Source organism: Homalodisca vitripennis, chromosome 3 (genome assembly GCF_021130785.1).
Source record: "Homalodisca vitripennis isolate AUS2020 chromosome 3, UT_GWSS_2.1, whole genome shotgun sequence".
Taxonomy (NCBI): Eukaryota; Metazoa; Arthropoda; class Insecta; order Hemiptera; family Cicadellidae; genus Homalodisca; species Homalodisca vitripennis.
In genome coordinates this window covers 86,625,959-86,638,930 of record NC_060209.1, presented here as the reverse complement: position 1 = coordinate 86,638,930, position 12,972 = coordinate 86,625,959, and the positions used below count along the sequence as shown (strand labels likewise).

Here is a 12,972-nt window from a genome sequence, read left to right as displayed (position 1 = left end):
TGTTATAATTTTATTTGCCACCGAACAAAACTTAAGTTTTCTTACTTAAGACCAAAATGGTTTCACTAAATTCACTCACAACGGATTTTATCTTACCGTTTTTCTTTTCTTTTTTTATTTATGATCAATTCAATGATAATTTATCAAAACCGTATTTAAATTTGGAAAATCCTAAAGCGCCTTGTATTGTATTCATTAAAATTTTTAGTTCGGCTCTATAATTTTTTAGTTCGTTTAAAAGAAGACACTTTCAGTATATGTAAATATTTATTACTGGTAGTGAGCAGGCGCAGGCTGTGTCGTTAGTCACCCACTATCAGTATCGTCTTCTGTATTCGTCCGGCCGAGGTGTTCGGCCTGCCATATTAGCTCCTTGACCTCCACGTAGTAGCTCCAGACTATCCACAGGATGTAGCACTCCAACACTGCAACATCCAACCACTACAGCATCCTACACTTCAACATCCAACCACTACAACATCCTACACTTCAACATCCAACCACTACAGCATCCTACACTTCAACATCCAACCACTACAACATCCTACACTTCAACATCCAACCACTACATCATCCTACACTTCAACATCCAACCACTACAACAACATCCTACACTTCAACATCCAACCACTACAGCATCCTACACTTCAACATCCAACCACTACAACATCCTACACTTCAACATCCAACCACTACAGCATCCTACACTTCAACATCCAACCACTACAACATCCTACACTTCAACATCCAACCACTACAGCATCCTACACTTCAACATCCAACCACTACAACAACATCCTACACTTCAACATCCAACCACTACAGCATCCTACACTTCAACATCCAACCACTACAACATCCTACACTTCAACATCCAACCACTACAGCATCCTACACTTCAACATCCAACCACTACAACATCCTACACTTCAACATCCAACCACTACAGCATCCTACACTTCAACATCCAACCACTACAACATCCATGTATTTCAAGGACATTTGTTTCGTTGCAATATTTCAATATTACTTAAGATATTAATATTCTGTAATATTCTAGATTTGCATTAACTGAACCTACTTTATCTGATTTCTTGACGAGTTTTTTTATGTGATGTGAGAAATTGTAGCCTTTCTAACCACTTATTTGGATATCCTACCAAACAAACCTCATTCCAGACACCAAAACTTGGATTATTCCATTGTAAACTAAAATAGAAGCTTGTCTCCTGTTTTTGGGAGAGCCGCTGGCCGAGTGGCCTAAGAGGTCGGACTTTCGATCCGAGTAAGAGATACCACAGATTCAAATCTTGTCTGTGACCGTATTTATTATCAGTACCATCGACCTTGAACTTTATCGGTTGTCCTCCTTATTCAGTTTCATAAGGTCCTCGCACATTACTAACCTCGTGAGGACGGGAAGAATAAGGCTAAAAAGGAGACAGACCACTGTTAACAAAACTGTAAGAAGGTATGAGTAATTACACATTGAGGGCAGCATGACAATCTGTATGTCAGTTCAAAATTACCAAATATTATGAAGGAAAGAATATTCGATATTCTTACAGTGTAAATAAAACAGGTAAGAAAAATACTTACTCATACTTGATATACTTACACAGGCACACCACCGAGTATAAGAATAGAAGTCCTGTGTATATCCTAAAAATAAACATATAGATGATTGGAAATTCTTAAGAATTTTAATTAACAAATTTTATATAAGAATTAATTTGCTATCGAAACGTAATTTAGTATTCCTTTATAAAACCAACTACTAGTTTTTTTTTAAATCGACTACAGGTATTCTCCAAAACTGATTTTGTGTGCAGTTTCATACTTTCAGTAACCAAACAAGGCAAAATAAATACCTAAATATTTTACAGTTGGTATTCAAGCTTATTTTTTAAAGATCCCAATTTAATATGTTGGTTATTTAGCGACTCATCTTTAAAAACATTTCTTCTCGTTGTATATCCAAGGAGAAGTTTACAAAAGGATGTTGTAAAACCCGTATCGTAGCGTTTTATGTACTGATCAAGGATTAGGTTAAGTTATCACTGAAACATGTACATTTATTATAAATCATTTTATTGTAGTTTATATAAATTGTTATCAGATAAGTAAGAACAACTATGCATACTGCACTACAGCTCATGGGATCATATGCAGTAAAAATGTTATCAAAAGTATATTATAGTACAATTTAAATAAAAACATAAGGGATAGAATATCTTGATATACAAAATCTACAAACATTTTGGTATAACACTACGTTTCTTAAATAATGACATACAACAAACTTATGTTTTATTTTTATAAAGTACTGTGTGATATAGCTTGTCGGGTTTATCTTAAATTAAAACGTCTAGTAGTAAAATCGTTGTTGAGAAGTTCATAACTTAACTGTATCGTAGACAAGTATCTTTTAAATGTACACAGTCTATGTGCAAAGACTGAACATCCACATTTTATTATTTTTTATGATACTCATTATAATAATTTGACCTAATAGGAATGATACTCACTTTTTATCACTACTATTCAGAGAAAACTGGATTTTATTATGTTATGGCTGACATATTACTGTGACTTTTAGTTAAATTAAAGTTGAACTTTACCCGAGTATAGCCAAAGAAAGCTGGTATGAAGAGATGAAAAAGAACCAAGCCCAGATAAAAACTTCCAAAAGTGCTCCCAGAAGAATCATCATCGAGAATTCCTACACAAGAAATAAATAATGAAAACAATAAAGTTGAGTGAAATAATTAAATTAATATATTTTAACTTCAGCCAATAATGCGATAAAATTGCAACTTTGTTTTTGTATTACTGCTAATACTGCAAATATAATGGTTAGTTCGCTCCAAACAGAAATTTCAATTATTACATTTTTATTGTTTAATGTCTAGTTTTTATTTCAGATGATCCCTGCGTCCCGACATTTTCTACACAACTACGACAACGTTAAAGTTCGAAGCGTTACTAGAATATATATAAATTTGATTCGGTTTTGATGTAATTCGGGTGGTTTTAATGTAGATTAAAAAAAGAATAAAAACTTCAGTTCAACTGCATGTCTACACATTTTCTGTATACATTTCAGTTTACATCTCCAGAAAGGATTTTTTACATATATATTTTGTCCGATTTGTAAAAAAATAGTATTTCTTAAATATAAAATACTTTACGTTACAACTTGGCATTCTATTGGAAAGGTTTGTAAAAATGGTCTCCAAATGTTCTTCCAACAGTCCTTCATATTCAATGATCAACTAAGCAAGTGACGATGACAATAAGTTACTTTCTCCTAGGTCCACTAAACATTAGTTTTACTGTAGAAACATTACCCATAAGACAGCTGGTATCATTAATATAAGCCACAATATCATCAACACCATGGTCACCGTCATCAACACCATTTCTGCACAGACAGAAGAGTAATATAGAATACAAACATTGGCTAATCCCTTCATGGTTTGATGATTTCTATATAAGTTATTATATTTGATAAGTACACTGCATTGGTCGTTATTTTCAAGGTACAATGCATATTATAATACTGTGTGTTTATGTACATAAGAGGTTGACCCCCTATGAAAGTTTGAATTAGTACCAGGTATTTAATCTGCCTTGTTAGCAAAGTAATTTAATGTTATACATGATTTAATGCACAAGACCGTGTTCTAAGAAAACTATCCTTTTTTAAACTTGTTTACATAATAGCGTTCTATCTTCAAATTGGTTCTTTTTTATCACATACCTAATTACTTTTTAGTATATTTATTCCAGCAACTTATTCCATCCCGTAATTCGTGCATAATTCAAAGAATTCCTACATGAACGTCATTTTGAATTCTGATGTAATGTTCCTACAACAACCCAGAGCAATTCTAATCTCGGCACTCAACCCTCTATCGTTGCTCCAGATGAATTAGCTAGTACAGGGACGAGATTCTGACCGCTATTCCTAACAAAGATAAGTTCCCCGCCATTTGTGATGTAGGATATTTCCATCGGATGAAAACTACATCCCATTCTCTCTTGTTGCTCCATTCTCTCTTCGATGGACTCCACCATTATCTGGAAAAGTAATGTATACTTAGGAAGCCTCTCACAACTCTGAAGTAACTGTGATTAAAGTAGAATCTTCGCACCAATCGCGCATTGCTCCAACAGAAATTACACATTGCCTCCAACAGTGACGTTCCTTGGACTATTACTATGAACATCGGTATGTTCCCTAGCATCTGTGATGAAAGTTTTGCTCATTCGAAGAAAACTACATTTCGGTATCTTATCCCGTCTCGTTACTCCGTGTCACGTTTCATTTAAATGACTCCCATAGGAGTATTATTTGAAACCCTAATGTTGAATAAGAACTTTCCCACAGCAATTCTAATGTGTCGTATGATGATAGGGGGAGTTCCAATCTGCGCACTCAATCCTGCTCCGTTACTGCAGGATGGCTTTTTATTACATCATCCAATAGTGATGTCACTCGAACTATTACCATGAAATATTATACAATTTATATACAATATTAATATTATACAAATATTATACAAATATTATATTATACAAATATTATACAATCCGCAGAACTCCTACAGGGGTTTTTACCCTGATGTAGACTAGGAGGGAACTTCCTACAGGAATTCTGAGGTAACGTATTTAGAAAATCCCTATCCCCGCACTCCATCCTATTTCCACATTTTTCCAACAGGAATTGCCTTTAAAAGTAATCTCACTCGGATTGTTAACACAAATAACGGTATGTTCCCTAGAATATATCATGTAAGATGTGGGCATTGGAAGAAAACCATATATCGGCATTTTATTCCGTTTCGTTGGTCAATGTCATGTTTCAAAGTACTCCTAAGGGAGCATTTTCCTCTGGAACCCTTGTGTAGACTAGGAAACATTCCACTGTGAATATGAGGTAACGTATAGTGATTAGGAAAATTTCAAACTCCGCAATATTGACCCGTAACTTCAGGACAGTTTTGTATACATTGCCTCTATCATTTCGAACGAAAAGTGACCATTCCTAGCAATTCTGATCCCAGGTTGTAGTAATTGTAAAAATCGCATCTTCGCAAATTCCTTTGTCTGGATTCTCCGGTTTAATCTGTAACACTTCCAAAGTGGTTTCCCGGTCAGATACTTGCCCAATCCATAAAAATACTTGAAGCCGATCAGGGGCAAAAAAAAAAAAAAAAGTAAAGAATGTCTTATTTTACCAGGCGAAGTTAGGGCTAAGAAGCCCTCTCTAACACTTAACACTTAACAGGGGCAGTCCTCTTTCGTTGAAAAGTTTCATTCAAATCGGTTTGGTAGTTTCGTAACTATTGCTGGACGTTTATAAAAAGGAACATAGAAACAGGTCAAATTGTATAAACTCCGCCTTTTTGAAGTTGGTTAAAATAGAACACTATTCGATTGTCTTCCTATTCCACCTTCCCTGGTGCGTGTGACATGTGTTGTGTGATGCTGTTAGTTCTGTGCAGTGATATCGTGTGGATTCATTCTCACTAGTCTGGACTTTATCTTGTTGTTTGTAATGGTCAAGTATTGCTTGTTTTTGACGGATAACATATTTTGCTGTCAAATTTAGTTTAATTAAATTAGTTCATCGCCACACTTTTAGTTTTAAAGTCTCTATGCATGTATAACCTTGAAAAGTGGTGTTCTATTTTTTCATACGATGGGAAATGTCCTAAATCCACTGTCTGTTTCTAATTCCTTTTCTAATATATTGCGAATACCATTCAATACGATGCTTAATTAAACTTACTTTACATACACTACAAATGCATATTATTTCAGGTAGATAAATAAAGGTATAACAAATCGCTTATAAGTAGATCTACAACAGTTGTAAGACTTAGTTCATTCAAAATGTGATATTAATTTTAAAATACTGTTGAGTATTGCAAAAAGGTGTGCAATGGTTATGCTTATTAAAAGGAGGAATATACAGTATTAACGTCACCTGATGACCTATTGTGTTTTAAGTCGTAACACCACCTCCATTCCTCTGGCAGAAGCTGTGGAAGAGGTTCTGAAACGTCAATAATGTAAATTAGTACTGTAGGATATGATTGGAGAGATCTCCTTCAAAAATAAAGTTACTGCATGGTCTATTTTCCATATGTACTGATTAAAAAAAAGAATAGATTAATCATGTTCATATAAAGTCAAAAATGTTACAAGTTCGAGTGGAGAAAACTTCTTTGAACTATCATTATGGTGTGTTGTGACTTTTTTGATTATGTACATACCCAGCAGAAAGTTTTAATGTGTTATAACAGTTATTATTTCAATAAATCCGATTTTAGTTAAATACTAAATCATGCTCCGGCACTTGGTTTTTAATTAATCGGCCTGTTCTCTCATGAGCTCGCTGAACAAAACGGCTGCTGAACACCTGACGCACCTTGAAGTAATCTGAAGAGTGCGAAAAATAATTTGTTAAGTAAAAAAAGTTAAATACCATAATTTACCGTATATATACGGTATATTACGAATATACCTCATTATCAGGCCGTAGCCAACAAAATGTTCTAACTTATAAAACTCCAATTACAAATACATCATAAACACAAATCGTTATAGTACGTCTAGTAATATTAATCTAATTATATTGAAGATCTATAATATAAAATAACTCAATATTTGTTAAAAATTATTTTTTCGAGAGTGTAGAATTAGAGTTATTTAAATAATATTACGTAATGCAATAAAAATTTATTAAGAGGAAAAGTTAGAAATATCTCGTAGAACTTGAAAATGTAAGTTTACTTGAAAAAATAATGGTATCAATAAGAATTAACTCAATATAATTAATCAAATTCTCGTGAATTATGTAATTCATAACATTAATATTTATTTGATTAGTGCAATATTTATTAATTTTTCTGTTGAGAAAAACTTTGTACTTCGTAAATTATAAAAAGAAATATTTCTCAGTAATACAATGTAAGTATAAAATAATTGTAAAAATAATACAAAGTTCAATATAAAGTTGAATTTTACCTTTTGTACTTCTTTTGTCAGTCAAGGAAATCAAATTAATTTGCATTATAATTACTAGCAGCAACAAAATCTGAAACACAATAAATTATGACCCATATTAAACTAAGTAGATTTTAAGTAATTGTGAAATCAGATTGCGTGTAATATTATTTGAGAAATAAAGAAACATTTGGACGTAGCGTTTAGTTATTATATAAAATAAAAAACGTGGATTACTTTGAATTACAAATTTTATTCGAAATAAAGAAGTTTTGAAATCAGTATTATTAGTAAGTAATACTAGATTTATTAGAATAAGATCCTCTTGTACTGTAATATTTTTAAGTTTTGTTTCATAAAAATACTGTTACACTATACATTGCCAAACTATCCGATAATTTTATTATACAATTTTGTAAAAGGAATCGTTTTGAAATTTTGGTTTGTATTCCCACCAAAAAAAACTCTAAAAAACTCGCTTTTTAACGGAATTTAGTAATAATTATTAACAATTTACTGTCTTTTTATTTAACAACTAGCTACAATATCAATACCATAACAAGAACGTGTAAGGAGACACATGTAATTCTAAATTATATTTCTCTTAGCTATAATTAATATACGTGAATAAATGTTTCACTTCTACAGAGTAATCATATCGTCGCTGTAAAACAACTTAATATTAAGGCGAAATGTCAATACGGGTACACGTATGTACTGCGGGCCTTGCGTGAATCAGGCGTCCCTTCAATTGTCTTGGGCATTCTAATTTACTTTACTTTAATCAAATTGAATCGATTTCAGTTTAACTTCTTTCCAAATTTATTTCTGTAACTAGCTGGCTGAGCGCTAGTGAAGTCTATTACTCAAGGGGCTGAACATTTTTCATTTCTTTCTTGGTCTGTCTTTCCACACGATATCCCGAAAACGAACTAACCTATACAGGGTGAGTCAGAAATATGGTAAAATATTTTAAGACGTGATTGTAGAGCTAAAAATAAGAAAAAAATGTTATGATAAAGGTAGGTCCGGAAACGCTCCATTAGTGAGTAATGGCTGGCGAAAGATTTTGCTTTATTTTCAGTTCACCTGGTGAAATTAAGTGATTCTGAAATGTTTTGTTCTTACTTTTGAACTCAAATAAGGTGGATTTATAAGGAAAATCACCTGATAAATCAAATAAAACCACTCTAGAGGTTGTAGTGTGAACATTTTTTGAGAAAAAGTATGAAATTTGCTAAAGATCTAATAAAAAAATACCGTCTTATGACTCACCCTGTATATGACTTCAAATTTTGCATGAAGCTTCATTTTTATTTTAGTAACACTGAGATCGATTTTGGTGCGTATCATCCCACGGGAGCATATAAGTGGAGCATTATACTTCAGTAAAGTATAAAGTATACTTCAGTATACTGAGTAAAGCATTATACTTCAGTGTACTCTTGTGTTGAAGTACCCTCGATGGGTTACCGGGACTTTTATTATTTCATCTCTGTAATAAAACCAAACTTACTGAACAAAAATTTCAATGTATCATGTGGCAAGATATCTACATAGAGAAATTTTCATCTGCATACTTTGAATGTGTAATAAAACCTTATTTCTACATAGACAAGAATGAGTTCTATGATGGTGCATGTCCGACAACGCAAATGATGAAATTGCAATTTCAGAATTGCCGTATTACCTTTAGTCTACAAAATTATTAACATACTGGAATGTGTAGTGAAATTCGACAAATATAAATTATAGATCTGAAAAATGTATTTCCATTTGCATCATGTTATATTTTATTCCCTCACAGGTGTTTCCATAGGCTGCTGTAATCATGGAAACACTGTATTGTAACAAGTTATAATTTAGAAAGATTTATATATTAGAAAGATAATGATAAATCAATAACGTATACGTATTGAAATTATACTTACAATTCGGATCCCTATGATAATAGCAACACCAATTCTTAGACTCACGGCCCAACAACACTTCTCTGCCTGTGGCAGTTCAACAAGCATTTTTAAATTTTGGTGAATATCTATATTTTTATTATTACATCACCATGGATTTTTCTCACTTGAACTCAAAATATGTATCATTACATATTTTTTTAAGTGGCAATAATAAATAAATGTTCACTAATTATGAAACACCACGTATTCTAAAAACAGAAGTGTAAAAGTGTGACATGTAAGTTTTAAAATTAAAAAATCTTGTAATTACTTTTTACTCGGATTTCTTTGAGGGAATAAAAACTAAATTTTGGCAAAAGAAGAATACTGTTCCTAGCAAATTTCTAATTTGGACTTTCAAAAATTTAATTTAAAGTAGTTTTGTTTGGAAAATTTGATTTATTTTATTCACTGTACGCCTATGTTCCAGCGTTAGCTTTAGCTCTGTATAATAAATTCAGTTTTCGAGTACATTAGTTTGCATTTAGAACATTTTCTACTTTCATTCAAAATCCCACCCCATTTCTTTCGTATTATACAAATCTCACTGATTGTATATTTATATTTGAAGTATTTCCGTGATTATGATTTATCTAGTTAATTGTGTACCAAATAGGATTAGATAAATGAGTCATGTTAACATAAATTGAAGCGCAAAACATATAGTGCTTTGCTTAGTCTAAATTGCATAAATCAAACTATTGAAATATTTTGCATGCAGATACAGCATCTATCTCGACAAAGGATGTCCTATTTTATTTAACGTGCCTTTGGATTATCATTTTCAATTGGGTGCAATAAAAATATACGTTTAAACAAAAATATAAATTATTAATTAACTTCAATCTGACTGTTGACTTGTTTACATTAACACTTTTGAACGTTAACTTCCATCTACCCATTTACACAACTTTATGCAGTAAAATATTCCATAAAGAAGCTTCCTTTGCATTTAGAGAAATGTAAATAATTCGAGAAAGAATCACTCGTACATCCACGCGTTACTCGATACGCACAGTTCTGTTCACTTTATACAAATTAGGAGACGCAACTCCCCACATTAGCATACTGTCTAAGAGTATTTTGCTAAGCACTTCTTTGGCGTACTTTTCACAGCGCTAAGCCGATATGCATTCATTAGATGTTCTTTTATCGGGCCCCTCCCCACCCCCTCCAGCACAGGGCTTAACATAGCAAATAAGTCGTCTTCTTTTTCAACTGCTTTAAACTTTTATTTTCGTCGATTCGTTATGTTTCTTGATTGTGATGTTGGTTCACGAATGCCGCCCTAAATGAAACTGGGGGAAGGGACCCTACTTCTTACCTTCGACTTTTTCATACCTCCATTCTTATTATTTCAATGCTGCCTGAGATTACAGTATATTTTTTAAAGAATACAACTACTTAAATAAGGGGACAAATAAAACACAAACGTACTGAATTTTGCTACTCCTTCTCTAACCGAGACTTCTATACAGTACTGAATGCTGAAAAAATAGAAACCAATTGGTTTTTATCACTCGACTTAAAACTACAGGCATTTAAAGTTATAAATTTAATGTATTTAGGCCTAATTAAAAATGTATAATTTTAAAAGCTTTTAGTTACATTTTGACTGCTTTTACATGAGTTTTATTGAGTGACATGTTTTTTATGTATAAGAAAATAAAATTTAATCAGAAAAAATGTTTAAAAACGTTATGTATGTAAGGGGATCTGACACTCTCTTTTTTGAAATTGTATACATTTTTTTGTTTATTTTATTTTATTTTTACTTGCAGCTTATGTTATTTTCAACATTTATACAAAGTTTCAAGTCAACCTGAGTAGTGCTACAATGGGAATAGAAATTACAAAGTATTCAGTGTATTGAACTTTCTTTTTGGCAAATGTTCCAATTTCATTCTAGGGGTTAATTATAATATTACGTAAATATAATTATGCATACAGCTCTAGTAGCTATGTATTACATATCACGGAAACATACATGTTTTATAAAAACATCAAATGCACATGTATCTTTATAATACATAATATTGTTTTTTCAATGTTCTATATAAAACAAAACATCTTTTAGGTTTTGGTTATTCCTTTTGGTGATGGAGGAATGCTATATTGTATTTGTAAGCGGCTGTCTCTTTGAACATTTATGTTATTCTTATTCACCTCATTTCTTTTTTGAGGTCATGTTTGGTGTTGACTGCTGGTCATGATTGGTTGTGGTTGAGCCTTAGGTTATGTTTGCTTTTTTATTGTATGTTGTTTAGTATGTACTAATGAAGTGAAGTAATATGAACATTTTTTGTATAATTATATTGTGTTTATTATTGTAAACAACAAAACGGTAAGAGTAATGAAAGCTTACAAAATAACTGTTGAACAAAATAAAATTCGAATTATGAAGAGATAGAGTAGGCCTAATGAGTAGGATCACATCCAAAAAGACTGGTGAATCTTCTAGCAATGTGAATGTGGATGATACACCAGCGGAAAATGGGAAGGCCAGGAGGTTTTAAGACGACATCTTGACATTGCAGAGAAAAAGTACGGCGATCGCGAAAGGTTTGCAGTACTGAAAAGTACAAAAAGTACAGAAATATATTAGAGGTACAGAAGTATACAAAAAGTATACAAAAGTATACAAAAGTATACAAAAAGTACAGAAAAATATATGCTAAACTAAAAGAGGAAGAGTAGAAAAGAGCCAGGAGTCGAGTTGCATAAGAACCAAGGAGCTTCTAAGGGTCATTTTTTACATCTTTCACATCATTAAACATTGTTTACCAAAAAACTATTCAATATATTTTCTTGAATAATACTGTAAGTAACTGACCTTTGCCTTTGAAATTTAACCATTGCTTATAGTAATATAATGAAGTACCTGTATTTGTGGTATCTAGAACGTTTTATCACATTTTCTTTGTCTTTAATAAATAAAAATGTACAAAATATTACTAAAAATTAAGAAAACTTAAAATGTGTAATTTTATTTTAATTTTTGTTAGGATAGTTTAAATAACGGAAGTTTTCATTATTTGATGAAGATCAAAATGAAATAAAGTGTATTAAAATACTTGATCAAACACTAAAAATGTATAACATATAAAAAGTAATAAAAACTATATACAGGAGAAATTTATTTTTAAAAATGTATTGATAAAATCGCTTAATTGTTGACCTTTACACGTATTATAATGGCCAAAATCAAAATTGGCCAAGAAATAAAAATTATATATAGTGGCGTATCCCTTTAAAAATTGTATTTAATTAAAGATAATATTCTTAAGTCGTAAATACATTCAAAACATGTCGATTCGTGGAGCTATAACACATATACATACTGTAAAAATGTATCTCCGTTTACTTGGGCCTGGTTACAAAATGTATAAATTTCCAGTTTTAAACGCATGTAATTTAACGTGTTAAAACGTTTTAGCCGTTTTGTGTTCATTGACATAAAAAATGTCCTAAATGTCCTAAAATCGATTGCTTCACCTTAATCACCCTTGTTACTGCGTACTACAGATATTTAATGTACACCGCAGACGCTGCCTATCAATATTGAAATTCAAAACTGGAAACTTTTCTTTCATCGACATCATCTAATGGATTCGTACCTATATCAAATGGGTTTATTAAGAAAAACGTAATGATTAATTGAAATATATGAAATCTTTTTAAACATTCGACGGATGGGAGACAAAATTTCCCACTTTAGACAAGCGAAAAGATTGTTAAAATATTAATATACCTAATTAAATATTACATTGTCTAATCAAAAATGGTAACAGCATAATTTAATGTGACGCAATCACTTTTAACTAAATCTTGGTATTAAATATATTAATAATAAAATTATATATTGCAAGAACATACACATTGCCTAAATTAGATTAGCTATCACTCGTACGTACATACCACTCATATGTACAAGTTCATCAGGACTCTATATTCATTACAACATAATTTTATAATGCTTAATAGGAATGAGTATATAATATAA

General features: G+C 31.6%; 1 protein-coding gene across 1 annotated transcript; it reads right to left on the bottom strand.

Annotated features, from left to right (window-relative positions):
* Window positions 1-279: 279 nt before the first annotated feature.
* On the bottom strand, window positions 280-9,060 carry LOC124358678. The gene is made up of 7 exons (XM_046810981.1): window positions 8,949-9,060; window positions 7,039-7,108; window positions 5,996-6,064; window positions 3,351-3,424; window positions 2,622-2,722; window positions 1,619-1,662; window positions 280-425 (listed from the first exon to the last, which is right to left on the bottom strand). Exons 1-7 carry the CDS (start codon window positions 9,033-9,035, stop codon window positions 307-309), a joined length of 564 nt encoding a protein of 187 aa, XP_046666937.1. The 5' UTR covers window positions 9,036-9,060; the 3' UTR covers window positions 280-306.
* Between the last annotated feature and the right edge of the window lie 3,912 nt (window positions 9,061-12,972).

What these genes read in the sequence shown, in the direction of transcription:
- LOC124358678 (XM_046810981.1), bottom strand. Translation starts at nt 9,035, where the DNA reads ATGCTTGTTGAACTGCCACAGGCAGAGAAGTGTTGTTGGGCCGTGAGT. An exon ending in CTTTCTTTGGCTATACTCGG is followed by an intron (nt 1,663 to 2,621) that starts GTAAAGTTCAAC and finishes GTTTATTTTTAG; the next exon opens with GATATACACAGGACTTCTAT. An exon ending in ATACTCGGTGGTGTGCCTGT is followed by an intron (nt 426 to 1,618) that starts GTAAGTATATCA and finishes TGGATGTTGCAG; the next exon opens with TGTTGGAGTGCTACATCCTG.